Genomic DNA, 21,751 nt, shown 5'->3' on the forward strand with positions numbered 1-21,751 from the left:
CAGGAAAGTTGTAAAAGACAAAATGCCAGGTAAGCATTAAAAAAGATCGTTAAAGAACACAAGGCAGCTGTTTTATAATGGATTGTGGGCCCATAACTCTGGAGAAAAAGCAGGGGTTAATTTTTCAAAAGTATGCTTCAAATATTGCAAATAGGCAAGATTGCCTTCTCCCTTTCCTGGTTCTGAGCATTATTTTGTTCCTGATATTTTCTAGCATTGAAATTAGGAAGGTAGGAAAAAAAAGTAGAACTTTCGATAAAAATATTTTGGTTTAAAATTATCCAAGCAACCTATTTCCTACAATATTAGATGCAAAATTAGACTAGATGAGAAAAATAGAAATAAAATGGTTTATCATTAGGGTAAGCAAACTGCAGCTAGAACTAACTTGCCTGTCTCTCCAAAGTCCTGAGAAATCACTTTGTGCTAACTGCAGAATAAGGGTGCTAGGGATATCAAAGTTAATACGTTTAATAAAGAACCTATTTGGAAATGGCTTGAAGAGTAAGCAAGATAAAGAGATGAGGTTTGTGCTAAACTGTTTAGCACAGAGATATGGGACAAGGAAAAGGAAACAAAAAAAGCAGCAAAATCGTAAAATATTCAGAGACCCTAAGGACTTTACCAACTGGTCTAAGAATGGACCTTCAGATATTCTGCTCATTCCTGCTCATATGATTAATAATTTCAAAAGTTAAAATTACCTATTTTTATTAAGTATTATTTATGGTTTTTGCTATTTTTTTCAAAAAAAATATTTTTTTCTTTTCAATTGGCAATAGACTTTTGAATGTGGGTAATAGCTTCCAAATAAGATAAATGTCCATGTTCAAAATATTATCTAGAACACTGAAACAGACTCAGGTTTTGATTGATTTGAATTTACATAAAAATAATGCTAAAGCATTTACAGACAAATTACTTATATTTAATGGTGACATTTCCAGTAAAATCAAATTCTTTCAAAAACTTATTCATTGATCTTAAAGGAAATTTTATAGGAGTCCTAAAAAACAAAAAGACAACTAATTTCATCAATTTCAAAACACCACACCATCACTGTACAGCACAGGCATGCACAAATGTTAGTTACCTGTTTCCTTTTCTGCTGGGCCTAAAACATAAGAAGAGAGAATTTAAGAGAAAAAAAGGCAAAAGCTGTTCACATATATATATATGGGTAATCAGCACAGAAAAGTAGCCCACTTCCCATTTTCAATCTTTTCTTTTTTTTGGTCACACCTGGCAGCACTCAGGGGTGACTCCTGGCTCTACACTCAGAAATAGCTCCTGGTAGGCTCAGAGACCATATGGTATGCTGGGATTTGAACCACCATCCTTCTGCATACAAGGCAAACACCCTACTTCCATGCTATCTCTCCAGTCCCCATTTCTAATCTTAATCTGATTTAGTTCTTGGTCTTTGTTCCTACTATAAAGGAAAAATAGGAAAAGTACAAAGGTTTTGTTTCAAAGTATATAAAAGGAGATGAGAGATAATGAAAATAAGTACTGTTTCTGATCATATTCAGTATATATTTTTTTGAAAGAAGACTGCTAATACTACCTGACAAGATTAATATAAAATTAATTTATAGTCTATAAAATTTTGCTACAATAGTAATCTTAGAGTGCATATAAAAGAATGGTGACAAAGGACAGAAATGAGATAGTTCCCTGTTAACTGTCCATTTATTATCGACCTTTTTATATGTCATAAAGAGCTGTTTTTATGTGTGAGCCAGAGGAATAGCAATAACTTTATGATGATCACTGTTAACATATAATTTCAATTCATTACCAAAAGAAGCCAAGAGGCTATGTACAAGTACAATAAGATTATTTATTTGTTCATGAATTCTGTGACTAAAGCATAAATACATATAGAAATATCCTACATCTCTTGTAATTTCTTGGAAAAATATCAGAAAAAACAACTAAAACAAACAGGAAATTTTTTTAAAAAAATAGTTAATAATAATTGAAAAATAATTGGAAAAATAGCAGGAAAAACTTAACTAAAGCAGTTAGGGAATTTTTAAAAAAATAGAGTTCATAATAATTGAATAAAATAATAGTATTTATTTACATGGTCAACGAGATTTTTTTCTTTGACAATTTAAAAGGTTTTAACATACATACGTCATACCAAATTATTTCAATTCATGGTCACAAGACTCAAATAGTCCCAAAATATGAAATCTGAATGAGTATTCAAAATGGGAAAACCATTCTGTTTATCATATTTTTCTCAAATGATCTAATATTCATTGCTTTTGCTTTAACACAACATGATATCATAATTAATGATGTTAAACTGGTAACTAAGGAGGTTTCATGTTGTTAGTCCCGTGATATAATACTGGTTGCTATAGTGATGGGATGTGGTTTTTTTTTTTTTGTTAATCAAGCAGGAGGCTGGTTATCCCAGGCTTGTTAGAAGCTTGATCAAATTTAGAGAATATTGTAGACACTTAAAATCAATCATTTCATTTCCTAAGTTTTGAGACAATTATTTTTATTGCAACTAATTAAGAAACTTGTAATTCATGAAGATTACATGCATATTATGAGATACATTTTTAAATAGGTAACTTATTTGTAGATAGGATTTAGGATGAAAAACTTTTTTCTACTTTAACATACTACTACTTATATCATAACAAGCTATTTTATGATAATTAGAGCAAAATTAGAGCAAAGAATCTTAAGACATTTCTATTTTAACTATATCAAAAGATAAATTTTATTTACTTTAAAATATTTTAAATCTCAGTTTCTTTAATGAAGGGAGTGTAAAAGAAAGGTAAAGAAATGCACAGTCCTCTCAAGAGATCTAATCTTTCAAATACATCAATATACTACAAGTAATTAAAAGTTGCAGGGAATTTTGTAAGTTGATTTCAGTCCTATTATAATCAACAAGTTTCTCCTTCGAGTGATACTGTAGAACAGAAAATAAATTATGTAATACTATAATGTTACTGATTAGGAAAGAATACAAAGTGGTAATGTTATTCATACTTCCAGTTATGCCAAAAAATATAACCCATAAAAACACCTTTGGTTCTCTGAAAACTCAAAATAAGAACAAAGAACAACTTAAGCACGAATCCTGGGTCTTTCATTCAAGCAGAGTCCCAGGAGGCATATTAAAGCAATGAATAGGAAAAAGCTCTTCAGTTCACCAGCTGAGATTTTAATGAGACATTTCCCTTTGCTACTATACAGGTTTGCTAGGGAAAGGAAAGGACTTCTCACAGAAAATGCAGTTAATCGGCATGTCTGGCTCTCACTGCCACTTTGGCAATTGTTCACTGTACTAACCTTCAATTTTGGCATATTCAGTGAGTCTAGTGTAATTGATCAAGGCAGCTTTCTCGAGACATTTTCTGACCACTTTTTTCACCTCTTCTGCTGGCATGGGAGTGGCGATATCTTTCATTAAAACCTAGAGAGTGAGGGTGAAAGACGATCTTGAGACTGATTCATGAAAATCTAAAATCAAATTACCCGCATTGTCTTATACCTGACTGTTGTTACCAGGGAGGTATCCTAAGTAGCTTGGAGGGAAGTAATGAGTCTACACTTCACAACTAGGAATGTTTCCCCAGCTTTAGCTTCTCCTGCTTAAGCCTCATTTATGCATATCAAAACCTCCCATAGGCCAAGCCACCATTGAGTGTGATTGTCACTTTTCCTCCTGGGACACCCTCAACACCATTAGAGCAGCTGTTTAAGGTCAGAATTAGTCCTTGGGACATATAACAAAGTTTGTCTTGCACAACCCTAATTTGAGAACTTTATAAAACCGTTTGCCAACAGATATGAACAGATATGAAAATAACAAAAATTTTGTAAGAATAAAAACTTTTCTTGAGCTCTACAAACCAAGTTCCCTACTATCAGTTATTATATTTGATTGCTGTGCTTCAGCCAAGAGAAAACTTCTTTGTCTTACTAAAATGACTAGTCTTAAATGCTAAAATACAAGAAAGAAACTTTCTGCAATCATAAAACAAAAACAAAAAAAATATTTTCTCTGGGTTTCTGCAATGTACTTTTCACTTTTTCTTTACATAAATTGCTAATGGGAAAGTAAAGCAGTTATATACAGAATCCAAAATATTTAAGCACTTTTATAATGACTCAATGATAATTTTCCTTAAAACAATCTTGGTGGGGGCCAGAGAGATAGCATGGAGGTAAGGTGTTTGCCTTTCATGCAGGAGGTCATCGGTTGGAATCCTGGCATCCCATATGGTCCCCTGTGCCTGCCAGGAGCAATTTCTGAGCCTGGAGCCAGGAATAACGCCTGAGCACTGCCGGGTGTGACCCAAAAACCACAAAAACAAAACAAAACAAAACAAAACAAAAAAACCAATCTTGGTGATAAACTGCTCAGAAGTTAAAATTAAACTGTTCAAACTCTATTTTTCCATACTTTTGTTTTGTTTTTCGGGCCACACCCATTTGATGCTCAGGGGTTATTCCTGGCTAAGCACTCAGAAATTGCCCCTGGCTTGGGAGGACCATATGGGACGGTGGGGGTCCTTCCTTGGCTAGCGCTTGCAAGGCAGACACCTTACCTCTAGCACCACCTCGCTGGCCCCTATTTTTCCATATTTTAATAAACATTTCCTTGCTTAACATTAAAATGATAAAATGTGGCAAATTATGCATATAGAAAATGCATACTTTTCTCAGTGTTCTTATTTTCTTATGAGCTTTATCTTGAAAGAAATATTTCAAGAGGATAAAGGAAAAAAAATCTGATAACATTGGTGGCAGGAAATGCACACTAGTGAAGGACAGATTTTGGACACTGTATAACTGAAGCTCAACCATCAAAAACACTGAATAGTGCATGTTAACTCAATTAAAAACATATTAAAATTTAAAGAAAAAATAGAAATACTTCAAGAATATCAAGATAACTCAGTTTTATAACATGATTTAATGAAATTATTTATCATTTCATTGCTTCCAAGAAGCCTCAATACTATAAATTTTATAATATTATTTAGTTATTTGAACACTGATGATCCTTGATAATGTGCTTTTATTTTGTTAGGCAATGTTTATTTTAAAAAACATTTAACTTTATCTCTTAAACCTTTCCTACCCAATCAAATTATTTTCCTATTCTTTTATTAAAAATCTTTATTTAACATACTGACATTTGACACTTCAATTAGACTTATCTGAACCAAGAAAAATCTAGTTATAAAATAAATATTTCCATTACAATAATTTTAGTGTCATTAATAATAACATTTAAATTTAAGATTAAATTGGTTCCATATAAAAACCATGAACCTTTGGTTTCTTATGACCACTTTTTAAATAGCAGAAATAACTGTTAAAATTAGACTATATATAACTGATTTAGAGGTGAATTTAGGGATAGAATCAGGCACCATTTCATATTATTTTCAAGCTGGAATTTTAATTTGAGGTAGTTAGGAGCGAATTCTTTATTAGGCAAATTATAGAAAATGGGAAGTACAAAAAAAGATACTACCTTTGTTTACTCCTTGCTTTTGTTTCTCCTCAAGACATCCTATATGTCAAGAAATCACTTGCATATTCTATTTTACTAATATGTCAGTTAGCATAGTGACATGAAAATAGATAATCACAAAAGACCTTCCCATTTCTGATCTAATTCATTGAGAGACAAGGCAGTGGTTAGAACTGGAATAAAGTTCAGTGTTCATCCTTCCACCTGTCTGTATGGGTCATATAGACATCTGTGCTATTACTAACTCTTCTCTCTGAAGAGAAAGTGGGGATCTGACTCTACCATGGAACAGAGCAAGGTTAGGCTCTGTAGCCTAGATGTCTGTTCCAAAAGTTCGCATCAATGACACTTGAGCCAATATAATGAGTTAATTTCAGCCTGTAATATTAGATAAAAAATCCCAAACAAGTAATTTCTATAATTCTATTCCTATTTCCCAATGCACAGCACTGAAAAACAAGACAGCATTATATGCGTGAAACTTCCAATATTTCAGAGGTCTCCTTTGAGCCCTCAGGGATTGTCTGTATATTCCAAATTTTTAAGTCACTAAACAATGTCTTTCATGATTTGCATTCAATAACAGTCTAATTACAAACTAATGTCCGTAGTTAATTTGGGAGAAAATGAACTTGACCAAATGCTTGAGGTCAACAATTTGGGACTAGATAAATCAGTAATAAAATGGTCCTTAGAAATTCATTTTAACACATATAAAGAATAGGAATTGAATATCACTTAACTGTTTGAGAACAATAATACTTTATTTCTAACACATTCTGCCACATTTGCATGTGGGAGTACACATTTATCACAATGATCTTTAGCATGCAATGTAACCTTTAGGCATGAATACAGAATGTATTTGATTGCAAATGATTTTCTACAATTTATAAATTCAAGTACTGTACAAAATGAATGAAAATTAATTCTAAGATGAATCAAGAATGAAAGAAATGATGACTCTTAAATGACAGACTCCTACGGGGTTGGATATCTGACATATAGAAGTAAAATTCTTGGGATAGAAAATTAAAGACTTGTGTGGGCCAGAAGACAGATACCAGTATGTAAGTGCAAAGCAAATATTTACTTTAGGGGAAAAGGTACAGTGAGAAACATGGATTCTATAAAAACATATATTATTATAAACTCAACAAAGAATGCTAGTGACAGTCTTCAGTAAGACTTCAGCGAAGGAGTGAAATATATGGAATCTTAATGTGGCAAGAAGAGATGAGAACCTCAGATTTAGGGCACATGGCAGTTGTGAGTAACAAGGTTGTGTCCCTTATACAATTACCAAAACATACAACAATTGGGAAAACAAATATTTCTTACAAACTAATCTTCAAACATACCCTTTCAAGTAGTGAAAGTGTAGCTTTTAGAGCACCTTCAGGTCGTCCAAAAGGAAAACAGTATCTGTAAAGAAAAAGAAAATTAATGGCAAAGACAAAATTCTATATTGCTATTCTGTCACTTGTCATAGTTAAGGAACAATGAAAGTTGGTTAATATGGCATGCTACTAACTAGGAATGTGTCAATCATAAACATTTACTCATTTCATGACGGAACAAGATGTTCAATGTGAAACAGGGACCTCAAGATTTGATATGTGTACAGAAAGAATATGGGAAATAGAAAAGAACCTTTAGTGGGAAAAATATAGTAAATGGGGGTAAGGTGCTTGCTTCTTGCATGTGGCTGACCCTAGTGACATCACTATGTGGCATTAATATGTGGCATCACATATGGCCTCATGAGGACATCTATGAATGACTCTTGAGCGCAGAGCCAGGATTAAGCTCTGAGAACCACTAGAAGTGGCTCAAACACCAAAAAACCAAACCAAATCGATTTCCCTACCTCCATAGTTCTTGTTAAAGAATTGTTTTTTATTATTATTTCATAAATGTAATTTTTATTATTATTCCAAAACAGTCTCTTTTATTTGTGTGAGAATTATTCTCATAAATTATTTTTGGAGGACCAGAAAGAACAAAGATACAGCATGTGTGCTGCATCAACTAACCTCAATTCAATCCTAGCATTACTCATATTCTCCTTAATCACGTGTAGAAGTAATCCCTAATCACAGATCCAGAAGAAAACTCTGAGCATAAATATATAAACATACATATATAGCTATAGATTGTTCCTCCTTTTTATATATTTGACTGTGCTGAAATCTAATTCTGATCTCCCCATACTAAACTTACAAATCTTAATCGGTTTTTTGACTGCTTAACTGGTATAAAATTTTGATGAACAGGTATCCTCAATACCCACCCCAGAAGGAAGAAAATCAGGGTCAAAGGCAGGGAGGAAGCAGGCTCCTCAAATGTTACCACCATGTGGTGACAGTTTTATTTATTCTTAACAAAGAAGTCATTCTTCAAGTACTTTCCACTTAAAAAGTACAGAAGGCCAATCAGGTCCCCTCCATTCTTATGCCTTCAAGAAGATTTAGCAAATACTCTCTCCTTTTCCACAGTAGCTGGCCCAAGTTCAAGAGTCAATGTAGCTGGATTGTCATCCTGAGGTTGCTCTCCTGCTCTGATCAAAATCTTTGAAAAGATTTGAAGAGAAGTTTGCTTCCTGCCCCTCAAAAGTCTCTTTGTTTTTATTGAGGGGCTTGTCAGATTATTTTTAAGGCTTAATTAATAATAAATATAATCTGGCTCAGCGTGAAAAGAGAATATTTAATTTTACGTCCAATTTTGAAGGATTTCTCATAAAGCAATAGTTATATTGAATGTCAGATTTCTGGAATTATCATTAATCTCAGACATATGCAAATAAATGTCACAAAATCTAGTTAGGATTTTCTTCATTTCATTCAAGTATCTAAATTTTCTTTGCTTTAATCTTTCCTCTACATAATCTATAAATCTCCTGCCACAGGTAAAAGTCACATCATTAATTATCATAGAGTGTTGTGTAGAGTACTTTTTAGGGCTGTTAATAAATTAGAAAAGTAGTCTAAGCATTTTGTATGTCATAAAACATAATCCACCTTTAAATAAAAACACAGACTGGTTTCTTGTAGTTCCCTCCCAGTTTAAATCTTCTCACCATATTTGCATAATCCATCTATTGTCTTTCCTATTGTTTATTTCCATTAATCTGTGGGTGACACACTTTATGAATGGCATGTTACTGATCCCCAGATTACATTTAGATTTCAGGGCACTGAAGTCCCAGTGGGTATGTTCTGAATTAACATTAGCTGCCCTTGATGTGTAAATAATTCAACACATTTACAGAGCACAAGTAATCCTGAATCAATAAAGTACAGAAAATAACTATATAAATGCTTAATTAATCTTTACAAAACAAGTTTTAAAAGAAGAAAATCATTTTATTCTGACTTTGAGAATAAATATTTTGAGTTTTTAAAACTCAGTTATCCATTAGTGAAGCAAAGTGGAAAACAAGTATCAAATAAAAGTCAACCAAGTTTAATACCAAATCTGAGTAAAGTCCATTTACTCACCATTTTCTACTTTAATAAGATAATTACACAAAAAATGAGCTGCACAAACCTGCCCTACAGTTTACCTGTTTCTTTTTCTTATTCACTTGTAAAAATTGAATTTATTTTTGATACAAGGAAGATTTTGTTCATTGACTGAAATTCAATCATGAACAACTTTGTAGTTGTATAACTAAATGTGATTCAATTAAAGAATTTATTTTTTTTTTTAAAAAAAGAGAGGATACTTTTAGGGACCGGAGAGATAGCATGGAGGTAAGGCATTTACTTTGCATGCAGAAGGACGGTGGTTCGTATCCCGGCATCCTATATGGTCTCCAGAGCCTGCGATTTCTGAACTTAGAGCCAGGAGTAGCCCCTGAACACTGCCAGATGTGACCCAAAAAACAAACAACAACAACAACAACAACAAAAAGAGGACACTTTTAAAAGGCTTTGAAGAAAAAACAAAGTTCTTAATGCCAGCCTCTCCCATGTCCTAGTCCTAAGTAATATATTTGCCTTTCACATTTGGGGCTGATTTTTTTTTTTTTTTTGGTTTTTGGGCCACACCCGGCGGTGTTCAGGGGTTACTCCTGGCTGTCTGCTCAGAAATAGCTCCTGGCAGGCACAGGGGACCATATAGGACACCGGGATTCGAACCAACCAGGTCCTGGAACGGCTGTTTGCGAGGCAAATACCACTGTGCTATCTCTCCGTTGGGGCTGATTTAAAAGTAATATTCCTGAGGTTAAAGAGATATTACAATGGGTAGGGTACTTGCTTTGGATATGGTTGACGAGGGTTCAATCCACAGCATACCATATGGTTCCCAAAGCCCTTCCATGAGTGGTCACCAAGCACAAAGTAACACTTTAGCATTGCCAGGTGTCATACTAGGGTTAACCTGTTCAAGGTTACCCTCAGTACTAATGCTCTAGCTCCAAATTTCTTTTATTTTAAATAGTTTTAGTTAGATAGGAAGTGACACAAATCAAACTGCACATAAATAAAAGTATACAGTACATAAATTTATATATATTTTATATTTTATATATATATGTTGGTTTTTGGGTAACACCTGGAAGCTCCTGGCTTTATGCTCAGAAACTGCCCAGGGGGACCATATGGGATGCCAGGATTTGAATCACTGTCCTTTCACATGGAAGGCAGACACCTTACCTCCAGGCTATCTCTCCGGCCCCTATTTTGATATATACTGATAATATATTAGGCATAGTAAGACTTTATAGAGTTGCTTGAGTAAAAAAAGATGTGCTTGGTTTTGGCGAACACATGGCTGTGCTCAGGGTTCACTTCTGATAGTATTAGGGGGATCATATGTGGTACTGAGTATCAAACCCAGGATAGCTGCGTGCTAGGCAAGTGTATTAATTGCTGTACTGTCACTAAGGTGAAAGCACAAGACAATCCAAATCAAGTAGCATGAAATCTACTGGATAGATACACTTTGAGAAATAACACAAAACTCAAACCAATACGTAGTTTTCTAGCCAGAAGTCATCAGGGCAAGGACATTATTCTAGCAAAAAGGGCCCTTGTTACTGCAAAGGTTCTTAGGTGATACTCTGGTGGCAAAACAACTGCCTTCCTAGTACTCATCAAAGAATTTCTGAGGGTTGAAGATTCCATTTGCCAAACTGAGATTATAAATGAGTGTTGGTTTGATAAGAAGGCTTTGGGTCTGAGAGAATCCATTTTGGGTTAACTGACTTATTTCAACAATATACATTTGTGAAAGTTAACACTATGATTAATGACCATGCAATGTACATACATATGATTTTCAAAATTCTTCTCTACCCATGAGATGCAGGCCACTAATTACCTGTATTCTCTCACTTGGATTCACTTGCATCTTTGATAAATAAATATAAGAATAAATTCATACTAAATGTACTTTTGTGGTTTGATTTTTTTTCATTCTATGGTTATGCCGATATTCATTTATAGTACTATGTGCAGTTCTGTCTTATTGCTCAGAATTATTCTAATATATTATTTATTTATTACTCATTAACATCTGTTTTATATGTTTGCTAGTATGAATAATGCTTATATAAATATTCAGATGAAAACTTGCACATGTTCATTCATTTTTTATTGAAACTGTTTAAAAAGTGGATTATCCCATTTTACATGCTTCATGTCAAAAAGAGATTCTATAGACATAGTCATGTTCAGAGTAATGTGTAAGTACAGCTTTAGTTTGAATTTCCCTAAAGAGTACTAATATTGGAAGCAAATTTCATTGAGTAAATTACTATTATTGAATTATCTGTTAAAAGAGTCAGAGAGATGGTAAAGGGGTAAGCCATTTGTCTTGCATGAGTCCAACCTTAGCTTGGCAAGTATCATTTTTTTTAAATCACAGAACATAAGCATCTTTTATTATATATTAAACTGAGCACCATCATCTATACAACAATTCAAGTGTTCAACAGTTTTTTCAGACTGTTCTCAGAGACACTGAATTGAACTTATTAAATTTTTTATTAGAAATTTATAAATAATTATAACCACCAAATAAAGGCATGGTGTAAGACCCTTTACACTGGTATGGCAGCATTTTATAAGAACTAATGATAAGAGTGATAAAAAATATATTGGTCTATTATTTTTAATTTATAGATTTTGATTGACCTAAATAGAATCAGAAAAAGAGACATACTATTAAGATACTTATCTTTAATTTTATATATATTTTATAGAATCAATAGTTTTGTTCTACTCGTTCTGCTGTTTTTGGGTGTTAAGCCATACCCAATGATGCTTAGCGTTTAATTCTGGCTTCTGTGCACAGATATGACTCCTGGAAGTGTTTGAGGTTCCATATGTAGTTTGATATATATATATATATATATATATATATATATATATATATATATATATATATCAATCAAAGGTTCCTCAATATATACATTGAGGTTCCATATTGATTTAAACTGGACTCAGCTCTATGTAAGCTCTATTCTCAACCTGTGTATTGTCTTGGCAGCCCCTCAAAAGATGCTTTCATTAAGGAACTTAGACATTGTGACCCCATTCTTAAGGAATGCAAATAAAAAAGACAAGGACAAATAAAAAAGCCAATGTATGTCATATCTATGATAAAAGTCAAGTACAGGTGGGAAATGCTTAAAAACTACAGCTTTTCCAGTCTTTGAAGAAAAATCAATTAAGAAAGTCTCCTTCATAAAGGAAGGACTGAGTCTTCTTGTCTAATAATTGAGAGATGTATCATGGGCGCTAGGAGGAAGAATCAAGCAAATGGAACCTAGCTAGAGTAGATAGAGACTATAGTGGTGGGCATTGGTGTCGGTGAGATGCCACTTTAGTATGTGGTGGAAATGAGTGGCAAGTGAGAAGCAGACCACAAAATGAAGAGTCAGGATAACATTTTGTAGGTCAAGAAGGAAAAGCTACAGATAATTCTTAAATAGGACAGAAAGGCTTAAATATGTAGAGGATCCGAGGGCAGACGGAAGGAAGAAGAAATCAACATTTTAGCAAATGAAGAATATACCTGAAATGGCTTATCTGGTTTTCTAATAGGGAAGAAAGTCTTTCTTTTATCTCTTCAAATCTGTCTTTTTCTTCCACTGAAACAGTACCAATTCCATCAGGTCTGAAAAATAATTAGTAATTTATATTTTCAGAACATTTATTTTATATAAGCACAGATATTTTCTTGAAAAATTCAAATAATAAGGAAAATGCATAGTGGTTTACAACATCCATATTTCTTATATCTACATTAGAAGCTGACTGACAATATTTGCAGTCATTTGTTTCATATTCTGACCTGAAATGAATGGAATGGAATTATTCTCTTTTTGTTGGCCTTCAAGGTAAAGAATTACAATAAATATTTCCCGGATACATAGAAAACAATGACTAGTCCTTGAGAATGGCAGTGAAAAGTGTTTTGTTGTGGTACCAAACATTTGACCAATTATATGAATATCTTCTAAATGAAAAATAAAAAAATATTGAATGCAAGCTAAATTGTATTTAACCATTTATTTTCCCAATAAAAATTAAACAACTGTGAAACTGCAGATTATAAAAACAGAATTATTTGGATATATGGAATGCTATTTATTTTCTTAAACATATAGGCAAATATAGAAAAATATTTGAATAATAATACATATACAAAAAAGACTAGTTATTTTTTTCCAAGACAGGTGGGTAATTAACCAAATATCTTTAGTTAGCAAACTGTGTTTACATTAAAATATTTGAAAGAAACTAGAAAGACTAAGCAAAAATCTTTTGCTGTGATTTGGACTGAAAGGAAACTTTAATAGCAGACACTTGGAATTTATTATATTTAAAGTAATGTTATCATACTCTATAACAATTAAAAATTTGGACACACAAATTTTAATCATTTATGTGAACTAAAGATTAAAATACATTAATTTTCCTTTAAAGCATATAATTCAATAAATTAATATTTTACAATTGACAATATTAGACTAATAATTTCTTAATTTTCTTATTTTTTCAGAAGATTATTTTCAAAAGATTGTCATTACATTACAGCTTGCTATTTTTTAATGTTTGAATTCCAAATAAATAAATACAAGGATAAAAAGCAAAGAAAAACGAATGTTTCAAATAATCTCTACAAGGTTTTTGATGTTCCACTTTTTTGTAACATACATAGATGGATGTGTGTGGGTATCTTTGATGCATTAAAACTAGTCAATAAACAATCTAGATCAAATAATCCGATTTTAAAATTATACCTGACTCCTAAATTATTTCCAGTCTACTGAAATAATTAATTTTTAATGCAAATCAAAGTATCACTTAATTATGATATTTTTCCAGTAGACAAAGTAGACTAACTGCTTATTTCAGAAACTTAAATGTTTTATTTCATTCTTGAATCTGAAAATCTCATTTAATTTAATTTGATACTATCTCAATTATACTTATTTCATTGGAATGCATTTTGAATAATGAATAATGGTTTCATATTGTCATATAAACAATTTTGGAGGGGAAAATAAAAATCCTATTAATTATAAATAATGCTTTGTCATTATTCAGTAAAATTTACTCTTGAAAGTAAATTCACAATGAGCAAATTATTAATTTTTTCATATACTATTTAAAAACTAATTATTTTAATTTGGTAATGTGATTTGTATCTATTTCCACATTATTGTTTTATACTTGCAATGCTACTTCACCACTAGAGGGTCAGTAACTCAGCATCACTCTACGAAGGTTCCTCTCCTTGTTCCACAGATCAATACTCTATTTGCTAGAACTATCAAAGGGCATGTGTTATTGAGCACTTGAGATGTTTTAAGACCTTGTCAATTGTGAATATTCTTTTGTTAAACATAGGTGTCCATGATATATATATATATATATATATATATATATATATATATATAGTATGGATGATTTTTTAGTGTTTTGGGATAGATGACCAAGAGAGGAATTACTGGGTCATAAAAATGGTTTTGTTTGTTAAGTTTTTGTTTTCTGAGGAGTCTACACAATTATTTCATAAGGGCAGTACCATAAAGCAGTTCTAACAGTTAATGAGGGTTCTTTTATTTATTTGTCTTTCTGCAACACTGGCAGCATTCTTTTCTTCCTCTATTTGATGAGAAATGCCCACTGAATAAGCCATAGCACAAAACCTGTACTAGCACCTTCTGCAAAGGTATTGGTAATGCTCAAAATAGTTGAACATAAATTCTATATAAATCATAAATTTGGAAACTTGGGCATTTGGACAAGAAAGGAATCATTTCATTATCCCATATAATGCAAAAATAAAACCAAACAAAATTGGTGTTGGTTATTTTACTAAATAAATCCATGCAAACTTGATGAAAAAGAGCACAGGACTTGTCATTATTGTTCTGCTGATTGATATGATCCTTTGGCTTCAAACTCTGACAGATGTCACCTGGTCATATTTGAGTGAAATTTACTGTTTGCTTCCACTGTCAAAAGAGATTGTGACCAGTGATAAAGAAAGCCATCCTGTTTTGTTAAACTGCTCTGTGGCACGTCACTGACCTGATAGAATAAATCGAGGGGTTCAGGTGATGGAAGTGAGAAAGTCAAGTCAAGAAAATATCAGGCTTTAGAATAAAGATAGCCAAGCACAAAACATGGCCAACATTTTATTGCATATATTACTTAAATAGGCACATACCTAATGATTACATTTAATATGTTGGGATTTCCCTCATTTGCACCTCCTTCTATAATTCATTTATTTAGATATGTTTAGCTTTTGGTTTCTGGAACAAATGCTGGTGTTTAGGAGCTACTTCCAATTTGGTGCCTGGAGAGCCTTCTAGTACCAAAGATTAAACTTGTATCACTGGCGGGCAAAACATGATTTCTGTCAGTTAAGTTATCTCTCTGGCTCTTTTTTTTTTTTTTTTTTTAAGAGTCTATACCAAACCAGCAGTGTATACTATTTATATGCAGTGGTCTTCAGTATCTAAACTAGTGGAACTAATGATCAACATTGCTAATGCCAAGTTCCCATGTAACAGTTGCTTCTAAATGTATTTTTTTCAGTAATTGCAAATACTTCTTGTGCCACCCACATCTGTTTTGTCGTGGCTATTGTTACAACTCATATAACGGTGAACAATTACAGAATTCTAAACATCTGCCTGTTAGTGTTCTCATATATATAAACACAACATAGATGCTCCCTGATATCTGATCCAGCCTCCTGAAAGGAGGCTGTATTATGTTTTTTTGTCCAATGTCACACTTGGTTCTAAGTGCAGGAGCCTGGACTTGAAGCTAAGACCTCACATTCTCAAACCAGTGTGTGTGTGTGTGTGTGTGTGTGTGTGTGTGTGCACCCATAATTTATTTTCTTTTTCGTATGTCTTCATGGATATCTTTAAGTGTTTATCTGCCGCTTTAATGACTCTACTAATTATTTAGTGAAATGATTAGTGAAAAGAATAACGCCTCCTTGACGATGATAAAGACAATGTCAAAATGTAGTATTAGAATTCTAACATAAAAGACCAATTATATAACTTGATTGCTAATTAGGATTTAAGTCTGCAATCAATAATTAAAGTGTTTTCAACAGATAATTTTTATGGTTCAAAATTTAACAGTTCTATTTTTTTCCTAAGGCTTACAGTTATAGATACCTCATGATTTTAATAATAATGAAGTATTCTGTGAGAGGTTTTAAAAATTAACAAATTATACAGCATGGTCTTATTTCTGCCTCGAGGTTACATTTTGTTTTCAGAAATCAATGCAAGTTGATCTATGTGACTACATATTCTACGTTAAAAATTAAAGCTCACACGTACAAACAAATTTTATTAGACTTCTTTAATAAACTGTGGGAGTTAAATTTTAATTGTTCACCAATTTAAAGAATTAGGCATTTTGAAATATAATTTCTGTATATTTTTTATGATTACCAATTTCTTTTTATAATGAGCAAAAGCTCCAAAATGAAAATCAAGCTCATAAAATATAGCTCAGAAACAAGAAGAATGAACAATTTCATTAATCCATTTCCTATTACTAGTGATGGCTTTGGGGAAAATTAATCTAATAATTTAGTTCCTATGAGGGATAATCAGATGACCATATCAAAGTAACAAGAAAATGATATAAAACTGGATTGCAGTTAGGCATTTGAGTAGAAGAGCAATGAAAATATCAAAGAGGAGATCTCCTTAAATATGTATTTATATTTTGGTTTTTGAGCCACCCCTGATGTCAGGGGTGATTCCTGGCTCTGCACCCAGAAATTACTCCTGGCATCAGTCAGTAGAGGCCATATGGGATGCTAGGGAGTGAATCTAGGTTAGCCATGTATAAGGCTAATGCTCTACTTACTGTACTATCATTCTGGCCTACAGATATTGTTATAATCTAAACTGCAGAACAGATTATAACTCTCATGTTTTATAGTACTCCCCCTCCATATTTAATATAAAAATGTCCAGATGTTCACAAGACTAATACAAATGAATTTGGCCATATTTAAATTTCAATTCTTTTGGGTGATTTGGCATAAGCAAAACTTAAGGGCTACTACTATAGTTTATTTTTTGTTTTTGTTTTGGGGTCACACACAGCTGTGCTCAAGACTTAATCCTGGTTCTGCTTACTTGGATAACTCCTAATGGATTTGGGGGGCTAAATGGAATGCTGGGGATCAAACACAGTTGACCATGTGGAAGGCAAGCATCTTACTGCACTATTACAGATATTACATATTTGCACATATGTAAATATGTTTGAAGGCTCTAATCTTGACATTCCCCAACAGATATAAAGGGTTCTCAGTCCTAGTCTTTTTTTTTTTTAGTCCCAGTTTTTTTTTTTTACAATATAAATTAGGGACTCTTGGAGATGCACAGCATAATCATGATATATTAAGTAGTCCAAATAGTAAAAAACTGTTTAACTTTTTACACAGAACTTTCAAGAATTGTTTAATTATGGGATCTCCCAATGATTCCTCTTTAAGAAATACCATTTGTAAATAAGCTTTAATTTGAAGACAAATATATATCATCTCCTATGACTATTTTAAAAAATACTTAAATAGGAAGAACAACGTGTTAGCAACTTGGGGAATGAAGTGTCTTGACTATTATCTCTAACTCTGCACAGTCTGAGACCTGAGTGCATATGGTTTGGTAAATATTCTAGGAGTGATCATTGATTGAGGAGATTGATTTTCATCACCCTTCTTAATCAATCTCCTTCTTCCTTAACTCATCAGGGAAGTCTATCTGCTCTGATAGTTTTTGGTGGTTGTGGTAAAAGATACTTTGCAAGCAACCTGGGAGCAAATGAGAAAGTTCATGGTGCTTTTGGTTTCCTTAAAGGCCTCTTTTCACCTGCTCTCTCCTAGGCAGAATGGATGACATTTTAGCTTCCTCTAGAGAGTGAGAAGGAGAGAGACACCTAAAGGGTGGTATTTCTGATTTGTCAATTCTGTCTGCAGCACAGCAGGTAAAAGTCACTTTACACTTTGTGTATTTCCCACCAATATCCATTTGTGAACAGAATAAAAAGGAGAGGAAGACACAGCACGAGGATAAGAAATTATGGAAGAAAAAAAGAGAAAACAACAAACTCTTCTTATTTTTGTTCCCTAACTTTTAACACCTCCTATTGTTTCAAAGAAAATATTTGGATGGCCATATATTATATCTCCAGTATTCTTTTACATATCCCCAAACTTTAAATATCCAGAAAATTAATTCTTCCTTTTTATGTTCATAATGATAGAAAAAAATATGTTCTATGAGAAATACTTAGAAAATTAAAATTAAATTGTACATTTTTCTGAACATACTTCCTTTATTATATTCTTTATTTGAATTTTTGTTGCAGTTTATTTTCTTTGGATATTAAAGAAAGAGCAGGCACTTATATAAGGTAGGCAGTAAATGACTTGATGCAGATATGTGATTTTCTCACTTAATTTTTGTGTTAGGGTAGAGATAGGTAACCCAAGAATAGTTATTCAAGATTTTATAACTGGCATCTTGAAGAAGACAAATTAACAAAAAAAATTATCTGGTTTTATGTAAATTAAAATCCAAGACCCATGAAAGTATATTAAAAAAGAATAAAGAGGCTTTTAAAATTAAAGAGAATTGGCTTGTTCTTCAAACCCATGTTCTCCCTGAAATATGTATGTTGCTTGCTTGTCTCTATGTTTCCTTGCTTGCATAATTTCTGCTCTTGAGAAGCCCATATTCTTGCTCTGTCAAACATGTATTTCTCTTTCTCTCCTCTCACATTTTTCTAAATAAGTTTCAATAAAAACTATCTTTACTTTATCTAATTAACAACAGAACTATTTTTCTTCATCAAAATAAAAAGATATATACCATTAGCATTAAAATTTGAGTTGGGTATTCTTTGACATAAATATTAACTGTATCTTAGCTCAAAATGTATTTTAAAAAATGAGAATTTTTAATTACTAAAGTATAACCATATAATAATTTCAGAATCAGAATTCATAAATGTGCTTAGACACAAATATCAGTGCTTCTATACCCCAAATAGTAATAAATGACAATACCATTTTATATAACTTCAGCCCTCTATAAATCTGTGACAAAAATCATACATTCCGATTCATGATTTTATTCTTTCAGTAATATGTAAGTATTTTTTCAATATTCAAAATATTCTAATTTATGCCTTTAAATGGAAGCATGCTATTTTATGTTACACCATAATTACACTATATTTTAGCTCAATATGCCATTACTAGATATGTCCAACTTTCCCCATATACTTTTTCTAACATAAATACTATGTTATGTATTGCTCATTTAATAAATATTGTTAATTTTATTTTAAAATTAATTTACTTTTTATTCTGGGTACCGTGGTTTACAAACAGTTATTAATAGAATTTCATACATAAAGTATTCCAGTTCCACACGTGCCATCCAGGTGTCAGCTACCTTGCACAATTGTCCTAGGGTCCCTCAAGACCTCTCCATACTTGGCACATTTATTACTGAAGACTATACTGAAGAGAGATGAACACACATACACAATAATCCTTTTATTCTAACTTGTGATATTGTCCTGGTAGGATATTGTTAAAATAAACAGAACTGAGGTTTACTTGTTTTCTTATCAACCATCAAAATAATTTAGTTGTGGAACCCTTAACGACCAAGGTTAATGGTGGTTAATGCTTGTATTTAATAACAGTTAATAAAGACTATTTCAAGATGAAACTTTGTGGAAGCAATTACAGTTAAAGAAATTCATTAGAGTGGGGCCTACTCGGACAGGGCTCTCCTTCTCTTTCTTTCTTTAGAAAGCTCAACAATCTGGGAAGATAGTCTTCTGGTCAGAATCTGACTGCTAGCACACTGATCTTGGACCTATAGTCTTCAGCCCTATGAAAGAATACATTTCTAAGTCCACATTCTGTGGCATTTTTGCTTTGGCAACATTGACTGACTATGATAAATGAGATGATATTTTCTGGCTTTTGATATATAATGCAAAACTGATTTTTCAATGTCAATTTACTTGCTACTTCATAAATTGTGATATTTAACATTTGTTAAAATCATTTTTAATTTTATCATAAAAGGGTAATTAACTCTCTTAATATATTAATTTATATGATGAGAAATGATAAAATGTTCCTAGTTGACAAGGGTCTTCTTGCAGGCCATACATATTACTGTATTTCATTAAGATTACTTAATTATGAATTCTTATGGAGTGGCCCAATGCTACTTAGAAAATCTGTCAACACATAGTTAAATATCATTTATTTGCTTTCATCAAGCTTTACTGAATAGCTGGTCAAGTTCTCTGGATACAATATAAGCATAAGAGAAATGATCCCTGTCCATAGAGATAATATAAACAAAAGAGGAATAAAAGAAGAAATAACAAACAATAAGCACAACATTATGTGTAAGAAGGGCAAAAGAGTACAGTCTTGATGTGATTTGGAGCATTAAGGAAAGGTTAAGTTTGGAAATCACAGTATGTTGATAGGCAATGGATGGGCAAAAATTGATGATATAGAACTTGAAATTTAGTTGAAGACTAAAAAAAGTTCCAGGAGAATTTCTATAGAAATATCCAAGTAATTTTTCTAAAATGAAAATTTTATTATTTCACCTGGACTTCCAGAAGAGTCTATCTGAAACTTCTTTACTATAAACACTTAAGCATTGAATGCATTATTGTATATTATTAATGCTATGCTGCTTATGTTCCCAACTGTAGGAAAATAATAATCAACCAAAGCTGGACTCAAAGTGTTACTGTGAGAACATATTTTTTCTCAGGAAAAACACTGAAAAAAAGGAGACATTATAGCTCTAGCCATGAAACTAGATTGCTTGGAAACCTAATCTCGTGTGTTTGCCACGAAGATGCTTGCCAAATAGAGATGAGGGCCAAGAGGACCAGCCTCTATCACAAGTAAGGACCAGCCCTTATCACAAAAAGTGGGAAGTGCAGTTAGAGAAATAACTACACTAACAACTACCATGACAATGATAGAGAAATAGAATGTCTTGAACACAGGCAGGGGATAGGGAGGGGGAAAATAGGAGACAATGGTGGCAGGAAAATTATACTGGTGAAGGGGTGTGTGCATTTTATGGCTGAAACCCAATTACAAATATGTTTGTATCCATGATCTTAAATAAAGAAATAAAAAATGGGCCCCTCAATAATCTGTACCTGTATTTCTAAATGGGGTGCCCTATGCTCTTTGTACATTCCAGGATATTCCAAAAGGGCCACAGGTGAAAATCACAGAAATAGGGGCTCACCACATGCATCTAGGTAAGTTACAGAAAAATGTGGAAAATAAAACTCAGAGAATTGGGTAAGTAAAGAAAATCTATCTGTGACCACATCAGTACAGGATGGGTGAAAAATTGTTTTTTGAGATTGCTTTTCCTGAAAGTATTCACCATCTGCCTTGTCCTCATTGAACTCAGTACACCTTCTGAATCATGAAATCTTCAGAATGAAACAACTGATAAGTCCCACGAAGGTCTTTCCACATTAAGAAAGAAAAGATCATCTTTTGAAGAAACTTTCTCAAACCAATCTTAATTTCATTTATATTAACAAATTAGTTTCATTTATATAAATTTACTACAAAAATTCTAGTTGCATGAGAGGCAGTGATCATGGCAAAAAGACTGCCAGAAACAACAAATTAAAA

General features: G+C 32.5%; 1 protein-coding gene across 1 annotated transcript in view; it reads right to left on the minus strand.

The window, feature by feature from the left end:
- The window catches only part of CADPS2 (calcium dependent secretion activator 2), a 613,966-nt gene that overhangs the window by 130,719 nt on the left and 461,496 nt on the right, over positions 1–21,751 (minus strand). The window contains 4 exon segments of the mRNA XM_049771072.1: positions 1,094–1,114; positions 3,328–3,451; positions 6,886–6,949; positions 12,551–12,652. Of these exon segments, the coding sequence (XP_049627029.1) occupies positions 1,094–1,114; positions 3,328–3,451; positions 6,886–6,949; positions 12,551–12,652 (311 nt within the window).

The sequence above is a fragment of the Suncus etruscus genome, chromosome 1, assembly GCF_024139225.1.
Source record: "Suncus etruscus isolate mSunEtr1 chromosome 1, mSunEtr1.pri.cur, whole genome shotgun sequence".
NCBI classification, from domain to species: domain Eukaryota; kingdom Metazoa; phylum Chordata; class Mammalia; order Eulipotyphla; family Soricidae; genus Suncus; species Suncus etruscus.